The 23,249-nt window shown below is 43.2% G+C and overlaps 1 protein-coding gene across 2 annotated transcripts in view; it reads left to right on the top strand.

The window, feature by feature from the left end:
• LOC110523130 (ras-specific guanine nucleotide-releasing factor RalGPS1) overlaps positions 1-23,249 on the top strand; it is a 306,441-nt gene that overhangs the window by 90,333 nt on the left and 192,859 nt on the right. For both annotated transcript variants that reach the window (XM_036976684.2, XM_036976683.2), the window contains exons 6-7: positions 5,273-5,362; positions 13,791-13,883. In XM_036976684.2, the coding sequence (XP_036832579.1) occupies positions 5,273-5,362; positions 13,791-13,883 (183 nt within the window). The remainder of the gene's footprint in view (positions 1-5,272; positions 5,363-13,790; positions 13,884-23,249) is intronic.

Genomic DNA, 23,249 nt, shown 5'->3' with positions numbered 1-23,249 from the left:
TTAACTTTGGTTCCATTCTCCTCTGCGGGTTCATTTCCTGGGAGCGTTTTAGCTGGGATGAAGCCATAGTTTGAAAGGAGACATCGCTCAGAGATGCTCCAAGGAGTGGAGTGATATCAACCATGTTATTGACTTAAATTGTTCTACTGATACATTCCTGGAGGTTTATGTTGACCTAAGGAGTGAATGATTCATTGACACCGTGGGATTACACTGAGCTCCTTTTTTTTTTTTTTTTAAGTGTCTCTTGGCCTCCGCTGAGATAAAAATGCCATGTTGTCATAGCGAGTATTGAATCATCCCTTCCATCACATGATCAACCTCAGAACTGCCTCTGTCTCTCTCTTTATCGCTCTTTATCTCTCGCTCACTCACAACTCTCCACTTCCACTCTAGAACGTGTGGGGGTTCCCTGGCAGGTGGAGAGCTTTGAACCGCAGTAGCCACCCACAACATTCACGGAAAGAATGATGATACTGTTGGGGGGGGGGGGGGGGGGGGGGGAGATACTCTCCAAGTTGCATATCGGTTTCCGTTCTCTCCTCCACTCCTTCTCAAGGCCCTGTTGCAGAACCATAGCTAATTCCTCATAGGTACCCAGGATACAGGGAGTCCTGGTGCCGTTAGAGCTTAGCGAGGGATTAGACCCCGTCCAACACTCAACGTCTCTGGCGCCTCCTCAAAGGGGCTTTCGGATAAGTGACTCTCGTTAGCTCATGAGCAACGGCCCAATTTGTGTCAAATGGCAACGATGGAAAGCAGCACAGTGGATGATGTAATGAGTCTTTCAACTCAGTGCCCCTCCTGATCCAAGCACATTGCACTAGTATCCGTCTTAAGGATTGCCACCAGGCCTAGTTTGAAAGGTGTAACATTCAGATCAGTCACGTCCCCAAGCCAGAGGTTTAGCTCATTGCAGGTTACCCGTTTGAAAAGGGACTTTTAGACTGACCATCACCAGACCTTCATTGTGGTGCCAATTTAGGTGAATTTTCTCTTTTTAAAAACTTTTTTTTTTAAAGTGTCCCTTAAAGTGTCCCAATGCATTGCTGAGTGAACATTTGACCTAAATCGAAGTTAGGATTTACAGCTGAATCAAGGTGAATGAAGACCATTTGAACAGCTTCCCACATCCCAGACCGTAGGCCATGGAACGGTGCCAGTTAAATGTCTTCACAGCCACCCCGATCAGACTGTTACTTGCTGTGCTTCGAAGGTGGAGCTCAGACATTGCTAGAGTTTTTACATTTCGAAACATAATATTTTATAACTCGGAACACCATCTGGCCTTTGCCCTGAGCCTGCCTGCGATGTTAAAAGACAAGTTCACTTTTTGTATTTTTTTTTTATCCAATCTGTGTTTTGGGATGTAAATGACATATTATGGAAGTGTTTTTTTGTGAGATTTCACTTTCCCCACCAGCGTTAGACTTCCTCATACTCATTCTGCATTTACACACAGAACAAATCATGAAAAAAAGGCTCCAAAAACACAGAAATACGTACTTTTAGATGTTGGACACGTGAAATTGTGTCATTCCTGAACTTTATCCTCAACGTTACGTTCCAGTTTGTTGGAATTGAGCAGTACTTTTACGTGTGCCTGCTACACAGAGGAGTATTGTTAAGGATCCCCGTTTGCTGTTGCCAAGGCAACAAACTGGATGCAGTCTATCACAGTGCCATCCGTTTTGTCACCAAAGCCCCATATACTACCCACCACTGCGACCTGTGCGCTCTCGTTGGCTGGCCCTCGCTTCATATTCGTCGCCAAACCCACTGGCTCCAGGTCATCTACAAGACCCTGCTAGGTAAAGTCCCCCCTTATCTCAGCTCGCTGGTCACCATAGCAGCACCCAACCTGTAGCACGCAATCCAGCAGGTATATCTCTCTGGTCACCCCCAAAACAAACTCTTCCTTTACGCCCCTCTCCTTCCAGTTCTCTGCTGCCAATGACTGGAACGAACTACAAAAATCTCCGAAACCGGAAACACTTATCTCCCTCACTAGCTTTAAGCACCAGCTGTCAGAGCAGCTCACAGATTACTGCACCTGTACATAGCCCACCTATAATTTAGCCCAAACAACTACCTCTTTCCCTACTGTATTTATTTATTTTTCTCCTTTCTCCTTTCCTCCATTATTTCTATCTCTACTTTGCACATTCTTTCACTGCAAATTTTCCATTCCAGTGTTTTACTTTCACATTTTTACTCTTGAACTTATTTTGCCTTGCTATAACAAAGGGGTTGAATACTTATTGACCCATAAAACATTTCAACTTTTCATTTTCAATTAATTTGTAATAAATTCCAACATAATTCCTCTTTTACATTATGGGGTATTGTGTGTAGGCCAGTGACACAAAATATCAATCATTTTATAATTCTGGCTGTAACACCACAAAATGTTGAAAAAATCGAGGGGTGTGAATAGTTTCTGAAGGCGCTGTAACGTAATAACATGAACATAATTTGTTTTCTGGTGAGGCGATATTGATCTCTCCCGGTTTCCGCTGTGACCGTGATGATGTTGGTTTGAGAGGATCCTCAGTGATTTGCTGATGTTATGCGTGTCCCAGGAGAACTACCTCATCTTCAGTTGGAAAGGCTAAGACCAAAACCAAAACATGGAATGGCTAAGACCAAAACCAAAACATGGAATGGCTAAGACCAAAACCAAAACATGGAATGGCTAAGACCAAAACCAAAACATGGAATGGCTAAGACCAAAACCAAAACATGGAATGGCTAAGACCAAAACATTTCTGAAAGCCTAGTTTTAAAATGCTGTTTTATCAATGAACAGTGGATAGTTTAAAATGTTTGTCCTGTCGATGAATAGTTCGAGGTACATGTTATTTAATTTTTGTAAATTTTTTAAACTGATGCATAGTGGGACTTTACTATTTATTTTATCAATGAATAGTGGCTAGTTAGTGTTTGTTTTATCAATGCATAGCGGGTAGTTAAAGGGTAAGTGGGTAAACAGACATTGTAGTGAGATTTCTCTTTCATATTTCACTCCGGTTTGAAGTAATCCACTGAACAGTGGGAGTCTCCGGCTGATGCCTGGGCAGTTTTAACATGGCAAAGTATATAGATTCAGGTTTCCTTCTCTTATACCATAACAAATTGTATATTACTGTATCCCCGCATCTTGATAGGTTGACCCCAAAGGTACACGATCATGTATCTGCTGTACCCAGCATCGGTCCCACCCATGAGCCGTACCTGTAGTAAACATCAGGGTTAAAGGTCACCATGTTTGCAAGCAGACAAACGTTCAATCACGTTTGAGGCTAATTCACCTTCAGACCATGAACTACTTGCACGGATCCCATAACCATTTAAAGATTTAGAGTGAAAACACCCTGTTTCTGGATCCCTATTGTGGAGGTTCTGTTTACTATGATTAGTATCATGGCACATGTTTACAGTGAAGCTTGTTTACTGCCAGATTGAAAAGGTATACAGTACTTACAGTGCATAGGATCCCACAGGGCTCCTATTCAGGGCTATACACAGGCCCTTTCAGGGCTCCTATTCAGGGCTATACACAGGCCCTTTCAGGGCTCCTATTCAGGGCTATACCCAGGCCCTCTCAGGGCTCCTATTCAGGGCTATACACAGGCCCTCTCAGGGCTCCTATTCAGGGTTATACACAGCCCCTTTCAGGGCTCCTATTCGGGGCTATACACAGGCCCTTTCAGGGCTCCTATTCAGGGCTACAGACGGGCCCTTTCTGGGCTCCTATTCAGGGCTATTGCCTGGCCAATTCCAGGGCTCCTATTCAGGGCTATAGCTTGCCCCATTCCAGGGCTAGTATCTGAGAAAAGCATTGGAGCTGGAACAAGCCCCTGGGGGACTCGGCAGGAAATATGTCATGATGGTTGTCTGTCAAATGGAGGCTTCCCAAGCTTACAGGTGCAAGTCCCAGGATCTGGCTTAATGGTGTTCACTGTAGGATCTCTGGTTTACCCTGTGGTCTCTGTTTCCTCCGGAGCTGTTACAGTAAATCTGACAGGCCAGAACCAGAAGATTATAGCAGGTTATCTTCCTGTCAAAAAAACCTAAACCTGTCGTAACAGGAAGGAACTGCCCAGTCAGAATCAGACAGCAGTTCCTGTCACGGTGATAGCCAGTTGAGCTGCGATACAAGCAAAGTTAATTTATATTTTCCAGTGAAAAACTGAAAAGCAGAGCTTTTGCCCCCACATGATAAAGGAATTAGCCTTCGAGCATAATAAAACTGTCAGATGTAGGTGAAAAGGGCAAGTTGTTGTCAAGAACGGTTTGGATTCATCATGCGTCTCTCCTTCTGTTCACATGGGTGAAATAACTCTTGTGGGTTCCAGAAAGGCGTCATCTACAGTACGTACACACACACACACACACACACACACACACACACACACACACACACAATACCACTGTAAATGCCCTTTGTTAAAACTCATTTGGGGTTTGTGAGGCTCTGCCAAGCTAAGCCCATGTGGATGGCACACAGTGTTTGCGGCACAATTACAATCAAGGAAACCAAATGGCTTTTAATGGGTTTCCATGTCTAGTGTTATTGTGGGTTTTTGCATCAGATTTTCTTCCCATTTTTCTTCTTTCTTTTTGTGGGTAAATTCAGAAATGAGTTCTCCTTAAGCTAGTGGTTTTTCTCAATTGAATTTCCCTCCAGGCCTCTAAGGAGATTTCATGGACCAGACCTTGTAGGGGTTATGGGCTTGATTGAGCGTCCCCTGTGTTGCCTTGCCCATTTCTGACAAGACGTGCACGGATTCCAGCTGCCATTTGCTTCTAATCGCAAAGTTAGAAATGAGTGACCTACTGCTCACTAACCACAGTGTTAAGTGAGTGACTCTCACTCGTGACTCTAATCTGATCACCCACAATGGCTATGGAGAGTTAATAGACTGTTGAATGGCATTTTGTTGTTGTTGCAGTGTACGTCTAATGACTTGGGGGAACAGTGTAGAGGTAGGCCCATTCATTCCTGGTTGGTCCTTGGGGTCTCCCGCTAGACTAACTACTAATTTACCAATCTTAAAAATGGGGGATAATTTGTCTAATTTTCTATAATAATGGTAGGTAGTAATGGTTGTCTCATTGAAAAAAAAAAATACCATCCGGTTTCATCCTGCTGTCACGAGTCGGTAATGTGAATGCAGACTGATGTCTAGATTGTGTGTGTGTCTTTTAATACTGTTCTCCGTATGTATACTCAGTAATTATGTACTTCTTGTTTGTTTGTTTATTGCAGGTTAGCTTTTGGCTGGTGAGAGAAATTTTGACTGCCCAGACACTGAAGATCCGAGCAGAAATACTGAGCCATTTTGTTAAAATAGCCAAGGTGAGTTCAGACCACTTGGCCACTGAGAATATTGGTTCTAGGACGAATGAGAAAATTAACCACACTGTTATTACTCCAGCAACACAGTCAAACACTCACATCTTCCTCGTATCCTCTGCTTATTGACCAATGGGAGGGCGGCTCAACAAATACACACAAAACAATAATTGTCACACAAAGTACAGATTTAAGAAAAGAATACACTGAATAACAACACAGAAATGTAAACATGAGGAACCTGCCCTACATCCACACTGGTGGGAATATTCCTTCCTTTGTAGCCATACTAGTCAGCCATTTTTATTGAGGAAACATCCCATTCATCGCCTGCTGTTCCTTAACGCATGGCAAAGCGTTGTTGTGCAATCCAGAGGTTCTCCTGGGACCGACAAGACAAACAAACCCTTGCGAGTAGTACCTCTAATGGCCACTAGGCTTTGAGGTTCCACACCAATACTGCTGTCCCTATGGACGCTTGTTCAGTCGGAGCTCCCCTCAGTTCACCATCATTTAATTAATTCATTAAAAGTTGATTTGAGTAGATCCCCCACCACACCCCCCACACACACACAGTTTATCTATAATACTATACACAGATATATTCAGTTTGATTAGTTCACCGTCAACTGAACATGTAGCAACTAAGTTTTCAAGCATATTGAGGGTAGTTAGTACTTCAGCTATGTCAACAGTTTACAGTGTATTGAGGGTAGTTGGCAGTGTATTGAGGGTAGTTAGCTAAAGTAATATGTCAACAGTTAGCAGTGTATTGAGGGTAGTTGGCAGTGTATTGAGGGTAGTTAGCTAAAGTAATATGTCAACAGTTTACAGCGTATTGAGGGTAGTTAGCAGTGTATTGAGGGTAGTTAGTACTTCAGCTATGTCAACAGTTTACAGCGTATTGAGGGTAGTTAGCAGTGTATTGAGGGTAGTTAGTACTTCAGCTATGTCAACAGTTTACAGTGTATTGAGGGTAGTTAGCAGTGTATTGAGGGTAGTTAGTACTTCAGCTATGTCAACAGTTTACAGCGTATTGAGGGTAGTTAGCAGTGTATTGAGGGTAGTTAGTACTTCAGCTATGTCAACAGTTTACAGCGTATTGAGGGTAGTTAGCAGTGTATTGAGGGTAGTTAGTACTTCAGCTATGTCAACAGTTTACAGCGTATTGAGGGTAGTTAGCAGTGTATTGAGGGTAGTTAGTACTTCAGCTATGTCAACAGTTTACAGTGTATTGAGGGTAGTTAGCAGTGTATTGAGGGTAGTTAGTACTTCAGCTATGTCAACAGTTTACAGCGTATTGAGGGTAGTTGGCAGCGTATTGAGGGTAGTTAGTACTTCAGCTATGTCAACAGTTTACAGCGTATTGAGGGTAGTTGGCAGCGTATTGAGGGTAGTTAGCTAAAGTAATATGTCAACAGTTTGCAGTGTATTGAGGGTAGTTGGCAGTGTATTGAGGGTAGTTAGCTAAAGTAATATGTCAACAGTTTGCAGTGTATTGAGGGTAGTTGGCAGTGTATTGAGGGTAGTTGGCAGTGTATTGAGGGTAGTTAGCAGTGTATTGAGGGTAGTTGGCAGCGTATTGAGGGTAGTTAGCTAAAGTAATATGTCAACAGTTTGCAGTGTATTGAGGGTAGTTGGCAGTGTATTGAGGGTAGTTGGCAGCGTATTGAGGGTAGTTAGCTAAAGTAATATGTCAACAGTTTGCAGTGTATTGAGGGTAGTTGGCAGTGTATTGAGGGTAGTTAGCTAAAGTAAAATGTTAACAGTTTACAGCGTATTGAGGGTAGTTGGCAGCGTATTGAGGGTAGTTGGCAGCGTATTGAGGGTAGTTGGCAGCGTATTGAGGGTAGGCGTATTGAGGGTAGTTGGCAGCGTATTGAGGGTAGTTGGCAGCGTATTGAGGGTAGTTGGCAGCGTATTGAGGGTAGTTGGCAGCGTATTGAGGGTAGTTGGCAGCGTATTGAGGGTAGTTGGCAGCGTATTGAGGGTAGTTGGCAGCGTATTGAGGGTAGTTGGCAGCGTATTGAGGGTAGTTGGCAGCGTATTGAGGGTAGTTAGCTAAAGTAATATGTCAACAGTTTACAGCGTATTGAGGGTAGTTAGCAGTGTATTGAGGGTAGTTGGCAGCGTATTGAGGGTAGTTAGCTAAAGTAATATGTCAACAGTTTACAGTGTATTGAGGGTAGTTAGCTAAAGTAAAATGTTAACAGTTTACAGCGTATTGAGGGTAGTTGGCAGCGTATTGAGGGTAGTTGGCAGCGTATTGAGGGTAGTTGGCAGCGTATTGAGGGTAGTTGGCAGCGTATTGAGGGTAGTTGGCAGCGTATTGAGGGTAGTTGGCAGCGTATTGAGGGTAGTTGGCAGCGTATTGAGGGTAGTTGGCAGCGTATTGAGGGTAGTTGGCAGCGTATTGAGGGTAGTTGGCAGCGTATTGAGGGTAGTTGGCAGCGTATTGAGGGTAGTTGGCAGCGTATTGAGGGTAGTTGGCAGCGTATTGAGGGTAGTTGGCAGCGTATTGAGGGTAGTTAGCTAAAGTAATATGTCAACAGTTTACAGCGTATTGAGGGTAGTTAGCAGTGTATTGAGGGTAGTTGGCAGCGTATTGAGGGTAGTTGGCAGCGTATTGAGGGTAGTTGGCAGCGTATTGAGGGTAGTTGGCAGCGTATTGAGGGTAGTTGGCAGCGTATTGAGGGTAGTTGGCAGCGTATTGAGGGTAGTTAGCTAAAGTAATATGTCAACAGTTAGCAGCGTATTGAGGGTAGTTGGCAGCGTATTGAGGGTAGTTAGCTAAAGTAATATGTCAACAGTTTGCAGTTGCCACCAAACAAAGTGTTATTTTGAACATCTTAAAGATCGTCTAGGGAGTTATTGACATTACGTGGGACTCTAACCTGCTGTACAGGGTGTCTTCCGTCTATGCTGAGGTCCTATTTATACCAGCAGACCATCCTGGTGTGTTCACCCGTATGGTGGGCCCAAGCACTCTGCTCAAGCCCACGCAACACATGGGACTTAAATGACACGTAGCAGTGTCCTTTCCAAGGTTCAGGTTGAGAAGTGTAGGTATGAAAATAAGCGATATTGCAGATGTTTAAAAAAAATAATAATAATATTCAAACAGACTTCTTGAATCTATGGTGCAAAATGTGAAGTATGACGTTTTTGTGGTTTTCCCAGCTGTATGATTTATGAACGAATAGCTCCAGGTAATCATTGTGTGTAGTCATCAACACTTAAAGGACCGTGGCAGCGATTTGGTGTCGATCTGGCAAAAAATAAAATGTTATGCTCCAGTAGAATAGAGAAGTACCTGCATCAATTGCTGCTTTGAAACGAGGTACTATTCATCTTGCTCAGCACATCTATCAAGATTTTATTACAGCACCATAATTACAGGCCTTTTTAAAAATCTGTCTTAGGTCATTAATGGGTGTGTCGTCCCCCCCCCCCCCCCCCCCCCCTACTTGGTCACATGTACGTGTCATGCGTTGTTATTTCTCTTGCGAACCCATTAAGGTTATCAAATAAAACCCAATTTTAGTGAGGGGAAAAAATAAGCAGTGGAGATATGCTGGTGACATATGACATGAACATGGGCTAGCCTTTCACATAGTTTATGCTGGTGACATATGACATGAACATGGGCTAGCCTTTCACATAGTTTATGCTGGTGACATATGACATGAACATGGGCTAGCCTTTCACATAGTTTATGCTGGTGACATATGACATGAACATGGGCTAGCCTTTCACATAGTTTATGCTGGTGGCCTATGACATGAACATGGGCTAGCCTTTCACATAGTTTATGCTGGTGGCCTATGACATGAACATGGGCTAGCCTTTCACATAGTTTATGCTGGTGGCCTATGACATGAACATGGGCTAGCCTTTCACATAGTTTATGCTGGTGGCCTATGACATGAACATGGGCTAGCCTTTCACATAGTTTATGCTGGTGGCTTATGACATGAACATGGGCTAGCCTTTCACATAGTTTATGCTGGTGGCTTATGACATGAACATGGGCTAGCCTTTCACATAGTTTATGCTGGTGACATATGACATGAACATGGGCTAGCCTTTCACATAGTTTATGCTGGTGGCCTATGACATGAACATGGGCTAGCCTTTCACATAGTTTATGCTGGTGACATATGACATAAACATGGGCTAGCCTTTCACATAGTTTATGCTGGTGGCCTATGACATGAACATGGGCTAGCCTTTCACATAGTTTATGCGGGTGGCCTATGACATGAACATGGGCTAGCCTTTCACATAGTTTATGCGGGTGGCCTATGACATGAACATGGGCTAGCCTTTCACATAGTTTATGCTGGTGACATATGACATGAACATGGGCTAGCCTTTCACATAGTTTATGCTGGTGACATATGACATGAACATGGGCTAGCCTTTCACATAGTTTATGCTGGTGACATATGACATGAACATGGGCTAGCCTTTCACATAGTTTATGCTGGTGGCATGAACATGGGCTAGCCTTTCACATAGTTTATGCTGGTGACATATGACATGAACATGGGCTAGCCTTTCACATAGTTTATGCTGGTGACATATGACATGAACATGGGCTAGCCTTTCACATAGTTTATGCTGGTGACATATGACATGAACATGGGCTAGCCTTTCACATAGTTTATGCTGGTGGTCTATGACGTGAACATGGGCTAGCCTTTCACATAGTTTATGCTGGTGGTCTATGACATGAACATGGGCTAGCCTTTCACATAGTTTAGAGCTTTTGAATGGTGAACCAGAACTTTGTCTTAAGTGTTTTCCAGAACTCATAATTCACAAAATACTTAGGTTTTTATTTATCTGAATAATGGTTCACAGTGGAATAATTGAACCCAACATGTTTCTCTTGTTATCTTCTGTGACCACATCTGTAAATCAACTGGAATGCTTTTCTCTGATTTCAAAACCAGACCGCTTGAATGAATCTATAAATATTATCCCCCCTGTACAAGATTTTCACGTTAAGGTTGATCCAGTACACTTATATCCATGTCATGAATTGGATTGGCAATTGTATTTTCTGAATTCATTGTTATAGCTTAACCCCAATGAAGGCAAACCCTCCAGTAACGCATGTGATGTTCTCTATTTTTGACGGCCCACTGTCAAAGCCAAACAAATCACCCGGCAACGGATTAAAGGGATACTTCTGGATTTTATCTACTTCCCCAGAGTTCGATGAATTCGTGGATACGATTGTTATGCCTCTGTGCCCAGTATGAAGGAAGTTATAGGTAGTTTTGCGAGCCAATGCTAACTGTTGTTAGCGCAAAGACTGGAAGTCTATGGGTATCTGCTAGCATGTAGTCATGATCTAAATGAATTCACCTTTTGACAGACTGTTTGTCCACATGAAAATGATTTTCTCACCTTTTTAAAAAAAGTTAATTTCAAATGAATCATCACTGTATTGGTTTCCCAGAAACAATTAAACATGACTTATAATGGCCTCTAACAGTGCCCTGCTGGAGTAAGAGCCAGCTTACTTAGTGGGCCTCTAGGACCAGAGTTTTGTTTTGAGAGAAACACTACACAGGATTTATTAAACTGTGTCAGGACCCAAAGTGGGCCTTGGACATGTGAGAGGTGGGTCTTGAGTTATGTGAATACATCTATAATCACACACACTTTCTTGTTTAATTTGGGTCGTTGGAGGACCAATTGGGTCACAGGAGGACGGTAAATTTCTCATTTGGTTTCTGGAGCTGAAAAGGTTTCAGAACCCCTGGTCATGTTAACGCCATTGTATTAGAAGTAATGAAGAAAGCAGACACACCAATGACAAAAACAATAGGTTCTCTCTCTCTCTGTCCGGCCACAGTCCAATCAGGGAGCTGCAGCAGTGAGAGCACCTCCCAGAGGTCATGGTGTGGGGGTGGAAAGAGCTTAGTGGAACCATGACATCATCATGGACCAGGAAAACCGCAACGGGGATATTGACCATTTGGAAATGGGGAGGATTTTAGAACTACCAAAACTGTCAATCAATTCAGTTGGAAATAGGAGAGAGAATTCATATTTATCTTCTCATTCAGCCAATAGTAGAAAAACGGACTAATTTAAAACTCATGAGGACAGAAGTATTAGGTAAAAATTTTTTTAGATGTGGTTGTTGTCTAGTCAACAGTTTATGGGTCAATTTCATGTTACCTTCAGGAGTCTGATTCCAATTTGTTTATTTAATTTAAAATGTAACTAGGCAAGTCAGTTGAGAACAAATTCTTATTTACAATGACGGCCTACCAAAAGGAAAATAGGCCTCCTGCGGGGACGAGGGCCTGGGATTAAAAATAAAAATAAAAATATAGGACAAAACACACAACAGTACAAGAGAGACACTACATGAAGAGAGACCTAAGACGACAACATAGCATGGTAGCAAACATAACATGGTAGCAGCACAAAACATTATTGGGCACAGACAACAGCACAAGAAGGTAGACACAACAATAAATCACGTGAAGCAGTCGCAACTGTCAGTAAGTATGTCCATGATTTAGTCTTTGAATGAAGAGATGGAGATAAAACTGTTCAGTTTAAGTGGTTTTTTTTTTGCAGCTCGTTCAAGTTGCTAACTGCAGCGAACTGAAAAGAGGAGCAACCCAGGGATGTACTATTTATGAACTTATGATTCACTAGACTTTTTTAAACGAGGACTGTTTTCAATTCATATGTTGCATTTCAGTGAATTTCAATATAGATTTTTTAGAATGAATTCACCCTAATCCTGATATCCAAAGATGGCTGTCTATATTAGACTAAGAGCTAGCACATGTATATGGAGGCCTGTATGATTCTATTCACAAAGCCAAGTATTCATTCCTCTGGTTAGGCCATTAGTTCTCTCTCTCTCTCTTGTTTTCTCTTTAGATTTAACTTTTCATCAGCACAGTTTCAATCTCTTGGATTATTATTCCAGATGTACCATATAGTGAGGTATTTTTTTTTCTTATGTTGACTGTATACTTCCAACCGTTTTGGATTTGAAAACTAGCAGTGACCTATGAGGTTAAAGTGCAGACTGTCAGCTTTAATTTGAGGGTATTTTCATCTATACTGAACAAAAAAACATAAAGGCAACAGGCAACAATTTCAAATGTTTTACTGAGTTACAGTTCATATCAGGAAATCAGTCAATTTAAATAAAGAAATTAGGCCCTAATCTTTGGATTAGGGAGCCAGACCCCACCCACTGGGGGGAGCCAGACCCCACCCACTGGGGGGAGCCAGACCCCACCCACTGGGGGGAGCCAGACCCCACCCACTGGGGAGCCAGACCCCACCCACTGGGGGGAGCCAGACCCCACCCACTGGGGAGCCAGACCCACCCACTGTTGTGCTAGGCTCATCAAATCAGAATGTGAATTTCCCTTCAAAATGGCTTCATTACAGACAGAAATACTCCTCAGCACCACCTCAGATGATCCCGCAGGTGAAGAAGCTGGATGTGGAGGTCCTGGGCTGGAGTGGTTATGCGTGGTCTGCAGTTGTGAGCCCAGTTGGATGTACTGCCAAATTCTCTAAAATGATTTTGGAGGCAACTTATGGTAGAGAAAAGAACACTGAATTCTCTGGCAACAGCTCTGGTGGACATTCCTGCTGTCAGCATGCCAATTTCACGCTCTCTCAAAACTTGAGACATCTGTGGCATTGTGTTGTGTGACAAAACTGCACATTTTAGTGACCTTTTATTGTTCCCAGCACAAGGTGCACCTGTGTAATGATCATGCTGTTTGATCCGCTTCTTGATATGCCACACCTGTCAGGTGGATGGATTATCTTGGCAAAGGAGAAATGCTCACTAACAGTGTTGTAAACTAATTTGTGCACAACATTTTAGAGAAATAAGCTTTTTGTGGAACATTTCTGGGATCTTTTATTTCAGCTCATGAAACATGGCACCAACATTTTACATGTTGCGTTTAGATTTTTGTTCAGTATTTTGGGTGAACCGTTTAGAATTTACAGCACTTTTTGTACATAGTCTCCCTATTTTAAGGGAGCAAAAGTATTGGGACAAATTCACTGTATATTAAAGTAGTAGAAAGTGAAGTATTTGGTCCCATATTCATAGAACACAGTGATTACATCAAGCGTGTGACTCTACACCTTTGTTTGATGCATTTGCTGTTTGTTTTGGTTGTGTTTCAGATGAGTTTGTGTATATAATATGCATTGTCCTTTTGCAAACCCCTTAAGGAACTGTCATGCCAAACATATATTTGACGTGATAATGAATGACAAGGAGATGGCAATATGGCAGAAACAGATCTGGATCCAGGATAGCGTTATATATATTTACTATCCATTGTTATGTTACTTATTGCATAGGGATTTGCTAGTTCTATTGAGGGTATTAAATGTACCGTGCTTTTCCTTTCAGAAACTGTTGGAGCTGAATAACCTCCACTCCATGGTGTCTGTGGTGTCAGCCCTGCAAAGCGCTCCCATCTTCAGGCTGAGCAAGACCTGGGCGGTAAGAGACCCTATGACCTATGATCCAGAACGTTCTTTGTATCTTATCGTGTACTAGAACTGAATGGGAATGTAGTAGAGCAATAGTTCTCAACTGGTGTGCCACAAAACTTTCACTCATCTTGGATTTTAAAAGAAATTGGAACATTCACTTCTAAACGTGACCTGTGGAATGCACCGGGAATCTGATTTGGGAGCCTAGTGGTGGTCAGATCATAAAACATTAAATGTTTACATCTGTGTGGTTGGTTTTTAAAGTCCAGTGTGCTCAGGTTGGTTGCTGTTATATTTCTATCATTTTTAAAGGGGCGTGCATCACGAGCAAAGCTATTTGTATCATTTTTAAAGGGGCGTGCATCACGAGCAAAGCTAGTTGTATCATTTTACTTTGCCTCAGTCATTTATTTCTTTAATATACAGTGCATTTGGAAAGTATTCTGACCCTTTGACCTTTTCCACATTTGTTACGTTACAGCCTTATTCTAAAATTGATTAGTTATTTTTCCCTCATCAATCTAAACACAATACCCCATAATCACAAAGCAAAAACAGTTTTTTTAGACATTTTTGCAACTGTATTAAAATTTAAAAAACTATCACATATTACATAAGTATTCAGACCCTTTACTCTGTACTTTGTTTAAGCACCTTTGGCAGCGATTACAGCCTCAAGACTTCTTGGGTAAGATGCTACAAGCTTGGCACACTTGGTTTTGCAGAGTTTCTCCCATTCTTCTCTGCAGATCCTCTCAAGCTCTGTCAGGTTGGATGGGGAGTGTCGCTGCACAGCTATTTTCAGGTCTCTCCAGAGATGTTCCATCGGGTTCAAGTTTGGGCTCTGGCTGGGACACTCAAGGACATTCGGAGACTTGTCCCTAAGCCACTTCTGCGTTGTCTTGGCTGTGTGCTTAGGGTCATTGTCCTGTGGTAAGGTGAACCTTCGCACCATTCTGAAGTCCTGAGCACTCTGGAGCAGGTTTTTATCAGGGATCTCTCTGTACTTTGCTTCGTTCATCTTTCCCTCAATCGTGACTAGTCGCCCAGTCCCTGCCCATTTTTGTTGGTGGCGCTTGACATTCAAGCCAAAGAGTTCAGTCTTGGTTTCATCAGACCAGAGAATCTTGTTTCTCATGGTCCTGTCGGTGCCTTTTGGTTAACTCCAAGTGGGCTGTCAGGTGCCTTTTAACTGAGGAGTGGCTTCCGTCTGGCCACTCTACCATAAAGGCCTGATTTGGTGGAGTGCCGCAGAGATGGTTTCCCTTCTGGAAGGTTCTCCCATCTCCACAGAGGAGAGCTCTACAGCTCTGTCAGTGACCATCAGGTTCTTGGTCACCTCAATGACCAAGGCCCTTCTCCCCGATTGCTCATTTTGGCCAGGTGGCCAGCACTAGGAGGAGTCTTAGTGGTTCCAAACTTCTTCCATTTAAGAATGGCCACTGTGTTCTTGGGGACCTTCAATGCTGCATACATTTTTTGATTCCCTTCCCCAGATCTGTGCCATGACAATATCCTGTCTCGGCACTCTGCGGACAATTCCTTCGACCTCGTGGTATGGTTTTTGCTCTGACATGCACTGTCAACTGTGGGACCTTATATAGACAGGTGTGTGTGCCTTTCCAAATAATGTCCAATCAATAGAATTTACCACAGGTGGACTCCAATCAAGTTGTAGAAATGTCTCAAGAACGATCAATGGAAACAGGATACACCTGAGCTCAATTTAGTCTCATATTTAAATAAGGTATTTCAGTTTTTTTTTTTAATCAAATTTATTTTATCAATCAAATTTATTTTATATAGCCCTTCGTACATCAGCTGATATCTCAAAGTGCTGTACAGAAACCCAGCCTAAAACCCCAAACAGCAAGCAATGCAGGTGAAGAAGCACGGTGGCTAGGAAAAACTCCCTAGAAAGGCCAAAACCTAGGAAGAAACCTAGAGAGGAACCAGGCTATGTGGGGTGGCCAGTCCTCTTCTGGCTGTGCCGGGTGGAGATTATAACAAAACATGGTCAAGATGTTCAAATGTTCATAAATGACCAGCATGGTTGAATAATAATAAGGCAGAATAGTTGAAACTGGAGCAGCAGCACAGTCAGGTGGACTGGGGACAGCAAGGAGTCATCATGTCAGGTATTCCTGGGGCATGGTCCTAGGGCTCAGGTCCTCCGAGAGAGAGAAAGAAAGAGAGAATTAGAGAGAGCATATGTGGGATGGCCAGTCCTCTTCTGGCTGTGCCGGGTGGAGATTATAACAGAACATGGCCAAGATGTTCAAATGTTCATAAATGATCAGCATGGTCGAATAATAATAAGGCAGAACAGTTGAAACTGGAGCAGCAGCACAGCCAGGTGGACTGGGGACAGCAAGGAGTCATCATGTCAGGTAGTCCTGGGGCATGGTCCTAGGGCTCAGGTCCTCCGAGAGAGAGAAAGAGAGAAGGAGAGAATTACAGAACGCACACTTAGATTCACACAGGACACCGAATAGGACAGGAGAAGTACTCCAGATATAACAAACTGACCCTAGCCCCCCGACACATAAACTACTGCAGCATAAATACTGGAGGCTGAGACAGGAGGGGTCAGGAGACACTGTGGCCCACTCCGAGGACACCCCCGGACAGGGCCAAACAGGAAGGATATAACCCCACCCACTTTGCCAAAGCACAGCCCCCACACCACTAGAGGGATATCTTCAACCACCAACATACCATCCTGAGACAATGCTGAGTATAGCCCACAAAGACCTCCGCCACGGCACAACTTAAGGGGGGGGGAGGGGGGGGCGCCAACCCAGACAGGATGACCACATCAGTGACTCAACCCACTCAGGTGACGCACCCCCTCCAGGGACGGCATGAGAGAGCCCCAGTAAAGCCAGTGACTCAGCCCCTGTAATAGGGTTAGAGGCAGAGAATCCCAGTGGAAAGAGGGGAACCGGCCAGGCAGAGACAGCAAGGGTGGTTCGTTGCTCCAGAGCCTTTCCGTTCACCCTCCCACTCCTGGGCCAGACTACACTCAATCATATGACCCACTGAAGAGATGAGTCTTCAGTAGAGACTTAAAGGTTGAGACCGAGTTTGCGTCTCTGACATGGGTAGGCAGACCGTTCCATAAAAATGGAGCTCTATAGGAGAAAGCCCTGCCTCCAGCTGTTTGCTTAAAAATTCTAGGGACAATTAGGAGGCCTGCGTCTTGTGACAGTAGCGTACGTGTAGGTATGTACGGCAGGACCAAATCAGAGAGATAGATAGGAGCAAGCCCATGTAATGCTTTGTAGGTTAGCAGTAAAACCTTGAAATCAGCCCTTGCTTTGACAGGAAGCCAGTGTAGAGAGGCTAGCACTGGAGTAATATGATCAAATTTTTGGGTTCTAGTCAGGATTCTAGCAGCCGTATTTAGCACTAACTGAAGTTTATTTAGTGCTTTATCCGGGTAGCCGGAAAGTAGAGCATTGCAGTAGTCTAACCTGGAAGTGACAAAAGCATGGATTAATTTTTCTGCATCATTTTTGGACAGAAAGTTCCTGATTTTTGCAATGTTACGTAGATGGAAAAAAGCTGTCCTTGAAATGGTCTTGATATGTTCTTCAAAAGAGAGATCAGGGTCCAGAGTAACGCCGAGGTCCTTCACAGTTTTATTTGAGACGACTGTACAACCTTTAAGATTAATTGTCAGATTCAACAGAAGATCTCTTTGTTTCTTGGGACCTAGAACAAGCATCTCTGTTTTGTCCGAGTTTAAAAGTAGAAAGTTTGCAGCCATCCACTTCCTTATGTCTGAAACACATTCTTCTAGCAAGGGCAATTTTGGGGCTTCACCATGTTTAATTGAAATGTACAGCTGTGTGTCATCCGCATAGCAGTGAAAGTTAACATTATGTTTTCGAATAACATCCCCAAGAGGTAAAATATATAGTGAAAACAATAGTGGTCCTAAAACGGAACCTTGAGGAACACCGAAATTTACAGTTGATTTGTCAGAGGACAGACCATTCACAGAGACAAACTGATATCTTTCCGACAGATAAGATCTAAACCAGGCCAGAACTTGTCCGTGTAGACCAATTTGGGTTTCCAATCTCTCCAAAAGAATGTGGTGATCGATGGTATCAAAAGCAGCACTAAGGTCTAGGAGCACGAGGACAGATGCAGAGCCTCGGTCCGATGCCATTAAAATGTCATTTACCACCTTCACAAGTGCCGTCTCAGTGCTATGATGGGGTCTAAAACCAGACTGAAGCATTTCGTATACATTGTTTGTCTTCAGGAAGGCAGTGAGTTGTTGCGCAACAGCCTTTTCTAAAATTTTTGAGAGGAATGGAAGATTCGATATAGGCCGATAGTTTTTTGTATTTTCTGGGTCAAGGTTTGGCTTTTTCAAGAGAGGCTTTATTACTGCCACTTTTAGTGAGTTTGGTACACATCCGGTGGATAGAGAGCCGTTTATTATGTTCAACATACGAGGGCCAAGCACAGGAAGCAGCTCTTTCAGTAGTTTAGTTGGAATAGGGTCCAGTATGCAGCTTGAAGGTTTAGAGGCCATGATTATTTTCATCATTGTGTCAAGAGATATAGTACTAAAACACTTGAGTGTCTCTCTTGATCCTAGGTCCTGGCAGAGTTGTGCAGACTCAGGACAACTGAGCTTTGAAGGAATACGCAGATTTAAGGAAGAGTCCGTAATTTGCTTTCTAATAATCATAATCTTTTCCTCAAATAAGTTCATGAATTTATCACTGCTAAAGTGAAAGTCATCCTCTCTTGGGGAATGCTGCTTTTTAGTTAGCTTTGCGACAGTATCAAAAAGGAATTTCGGATTGTTCTTATTTTCCTCAATTAAGTTAGAAAAATAGGATGATCGAGCAGCAGTAAGGGCTCTTCGGTACTGCACAGTACTGTCTTTCCAAGCTAGTCGGAAGACTTCCAGTTTGGTGTGGCGCCATTTCCGTTCCAATTTTCTGGAAGCTTGCTTCAGAGCTCGGGTATTTTCTGTGTACCAGGGAGCTAGTTTCTTATGAGAAATGTTTTTAGTTTTTAGGGGTGCAACTGCATCTAGGGTATTGCGCAAGGTTAAGTTGAGTTCCTCAGTTAGGTGGTTAACTGATTTTTGTCCTCTGGTGTCCTTGGGTAGACAGAGGGAATCTGGAAGGACATCAAGGAATCTTTGTGTTGTCTGTGAATTTATAGCACGACTTTTGATGATCCTTGGTTGGGGTCTGAGCAGATTATTTGTTGCAATTGCAAACGTAATAAAATGGTGGTCCGATAGTCCAGGATTATGAGGAAAAACATTAAGATCCACAACATTTATTCCATGGGACAAAACTAGGTCCAGCGTATGACTGTGACAGTGAGTGGGTCCAGAGACATGTTGGACAAAACCCACTGAGTCGATGATGGCTCCGAAAGCCTTTAATCTGTAATACATTTGCACATTTTAACCTGTTTTTGCTTTGTCACTATGGGGTATAGATGTCACCATAGGGTATTGTGATGTCACTATGGGGTATTGTGATGTCACTATGGGGTATTGTGTGTAGATTGCTGAGGATTTATTTTTATTTACTACATTTTAGAATAAAGCTGTAACGTAACAATGTGGAAAAAGTTCAGGGTTCTGAATACTTTCCTAAAAACACTAACATGTAGTGTGTGTGTGTGTGTGTGTGATGAAGTGCTGGTGTGCGCAGTTTCTAAAGTTTTCCGTTTTGGATTTTAAGTTCCTCAGTTCTCACTAAATGCTCTTAGTCACAACTTCAGCACGTATCTAAGTCCCAGGGCTCATTTAGTTAACTACAGGGCTCATTTAGTTAACTACACTGGGTGACTGAGGTGGTTATAAACCCTGGTTATTAGATCACATTATTGACATGGCAGCCCATTCGCAGACGCCGCTACTTGTACTGAGCACATATTACTCCGTCTCTCATATCCTGTCCTCAACAAAGCACCACAGCGATGGGGAGCCGAGCTGATCACACTTGATAACCCCTGGCTTTGATATGATTCTAATCAACACTGTCACCCAAATGACGTCAGTTTTGCAGCAATCTTTAAACATGCAGTCTCAACAATGCAGTATTCAATATCAAAGGTGAAGGAATAGAAAGTCCAGAAATCCAGAATAGAAACAAAAAATGACCACCGACTCAATATTAGGTCAAATATGGACTCAAAACACCTGGATGCTTCTGAACACTTAAGCGTCTACATTACTTAGCTTGTATTTGGGTGTTCGATACCATTTTTATCCTAAAGCGCAAATGTAAAAGTAGAGTTGTGTGTTATATACTGCGACACTATTGACATAGAGTTAAGCATTAAGGCCCGAGGAGGAACTACCCAGGTTTATATTTGGATTTTAAGCTGAACGGCACCCTGACTCACCTATTGCTCTTTTGACCTGAAGATCACTCAGCTACACAGCTGATGCCCCCTGGACTCTTTCAATGACACGGTACCTAATTTTGTTTACCTGTCGGCCCCAGCCTCGAACTCAGGTCCTTTATGTACCTAACTGACCCACTCTGCCCATTCATCTCCATTTACCTGTCGGCCCCAGTCTCTAACTCAGGTCCTGTATGTACCTAACTGACCCGCTCTGCCCATTCATCACCATTTACCTGTCGGCCCCAGTCTCTAACTCAGGTCCTGTATGTACCTAACTGACCCTCTCTGCCCATTCATCTCCATTTACCTGTCGGCCCCAGTCTCTAACTCAGGTCCTGTATGTACCTTCATCGTCACTCAACGCCTACATTTACCTCCACTGTACTCACATCCTACCATACCCATCTGTACATTATGCCCTGAATCTATTCTACCAAGCCCAGAAATCGGTTCCTTTTATTCTCTGTTCCAACGAACTAGACGACCAGTTCTTATAGCCTTTAGCAGTTCTTATAGCCTTTCTGGTGATGTAGAGGTTAACCCAGGCCCTGTAGCCTGGGTTCCACTCCTATTCCCCAGGCGCTATTATTTGTTGACTTCTGTAACTATAAAAGCCTTGGTTTCATGCATGTTAACATCAGACTCCTCCGCCAACCCTGATGTCCTAGCCGTGTCTGAATCCTGGTTTAGGAAGGCCATGAAAAATTCTGAAATTTCCATCCCCATATTTGATTTTTGATTTCTCTATTTTCTCACATTGGAAAGTCTTCACCATTCACCATCTATCATAGTGGGAAGCTGAAGTCTTCACCATGCATATCTATCATAGTGGGAAGCTGAAGTCTTCACCATGCATATCTATCATAGTGGGAAGCTGAAGTCATGCATATTTATGATAGTGTTACCGTACGTTCCAGAGAAAGCCTGCTTCCCTCCATTGCTTTGTGGTGGTAGTTGCATTCGTTCTCATCTCTCTCAAACTCTTTTTAAAGAGAGGAAAATTGGGAGGTCAGGAATGTACTGACTACCATATTTTAATTTGATTATTTATCTAGGCAAGTCAGTTAAGAACAAATTCTTATTTACAATGACAGCCTACCCCGGCCAAACCCAGATGACACTGGGCCAATTGTGCGCCGCCTTACGGGACTCCCAATCATGGCCGGATGTGATACAGCCTGGATTCGAACCAGGGACTGAAATGACGCCTTTTGCACTGAGATGCAGTGCCTTAGACCGCAGCGCCACCCGGGAGCCAAAGTCTTTTAGTCTTTTACAATCTCTGCTGGGTTTTTTTTGGTGGGATTGGGTCCTCACGATATATGTTGCTACCTTAAATATCATAGGCGGATCAAGAGAAAGCTCTGTAAAAGTCATCGGTTTTAAATGCTTAAGAAAATCTTGCTTCTGAACAGTGGATAAGGCTGATCGTGCACGTTTTAACATGTACTTAAATGTTTTGCTATATATATATATATATATATATATATATATATATATATAATTGAATCTCCCATATAGATATTTTAATAACATTGAAACAAATCCAGTCATTGGTGATTGTTTTGCCTTTTTAGTCTCCTCTTCTGTTGGTGTGGAGGCAGTGCTCTCAGCCCAACGGTAGTAGACCCACTCACTGAAGAGCTTTTCATGTGTTCTCCCAAGGTGCTCTTAACACTCACACACTCGCTCACGCTCACACACACACACACACACACACACACACACTCTCGCGCACACGGAGGCACACCACCCCCATTATTGCCGATGGATTCTGAAGTGGAATTTCAAAGTACTAGCTTAACCCCCAGGAGGAACACTGTTCGCACCTTCCAGCATTTTTATTCTGTCTGGCAGAACATTGTACATTCAAATCCTCACTACGTGGAGGATTGTGTCACTGGAAGCCCTGGTCAGCTCTAGGCTTCTTCAAAGCATATTACCTGAAGCACTGGTCAGCTCTAGGCTTCTTCCAAGCATATTACCTGAAGCACTAGGCTTCTTCCAAGCATATTACCTGAAGCACTGGTCAGCTCTTGGCTTCTTCCAAACATATTACCTGAAGCACTGGTCAGCTCTAGGCTTGTTCCATGCATATTACCTGAAGGACTGGTCAGCTCTAGGCTTCTTCAAAGCATATTACCTGAAGCACTGGTCAGCTCTAGGCTTCTTCCAAGCATATTACCTGAAGCACTGGTCAGCTCCAGGCTTCTTCCAAGCATATTTCCTGAAGCACTGGTCAGCTCTAGGCTCCTTCCAAGCATATTACTTGAAGCACTGGTCAGCTCTAGGCTTCTTCCAAGCATATTACCTGAAGCACTGGTCAGCTCTAGGCTTCTTCCAAGCATATTACCTGAAGCACTGGTCTGCTCAAGGCTTCTTCCAAGCATATTACCTGAAGCACTGGTCAGCTCTAGGCTTCTTCCATGCATATTACCTGAAGCACTGGTCAGCTCTAGGCTTCTTCCATGCATATTACCTATAGACTAATAGAAGGAACAAAAGCATATTTTTAAGTGTTGAGCCCTATTGCCATTTTGCCATGCGCAATGCCAAGCGTCTGTGTAAAGTTCACCGTCATTGGACTCTGGAGCAGTGGAAACACGTTCTCTGGAGAGATGAATCACGCTTCACCAAATGGCAGTCTGATGGACGAGTCTAGGTTTGGCGGATGCCAGGAAAACACTACCTGCCCCAATGCATAATGCCAACTGTAAAGTTTGGTGGAGGAGGAATACCGGTCTGGGGCTGTTTTTCATGCTTAGGGCTAGGCTCCTTAGTTCCAGTGAAGGGAAGCAGTTTGGGGAAGGCCCTTTCCTGTTTCAGCATGACAATGCTCCAGCGCTCAAAGCGAGGTCCATACAGAATTCCCAGCAGCGTTGCTGTTCTTGACTCAAACCGGTACGTCTGGCACCTACTATCATACCCTGTTCAAAAGCGCTTCAATCGTTTGACTTGCCCATGCACCCTCTGA

This window comes from Oncorhynchus mykiss, chromosome 5 (assembly GCF_057628025.1).
Source record: "Oncorhynchus mykiss isolate SJ-2025 chromosome 5, ASM5762802v1, whole genome shotgun sequence".
Classification (NCBI taxonomy): domain Eukaryota; kingdom Metazoa; phylum Chordata; class Actinopteri; order Salmoniformes; family Salmonidae; genus Oncorhynchus; species Oncorhynchus mykiss.
The sequence above is the reverse complement of the archived record's forward strand: the minus strand, read 5'-3'. Positions and strand labels throughout refer to the sequence as shown.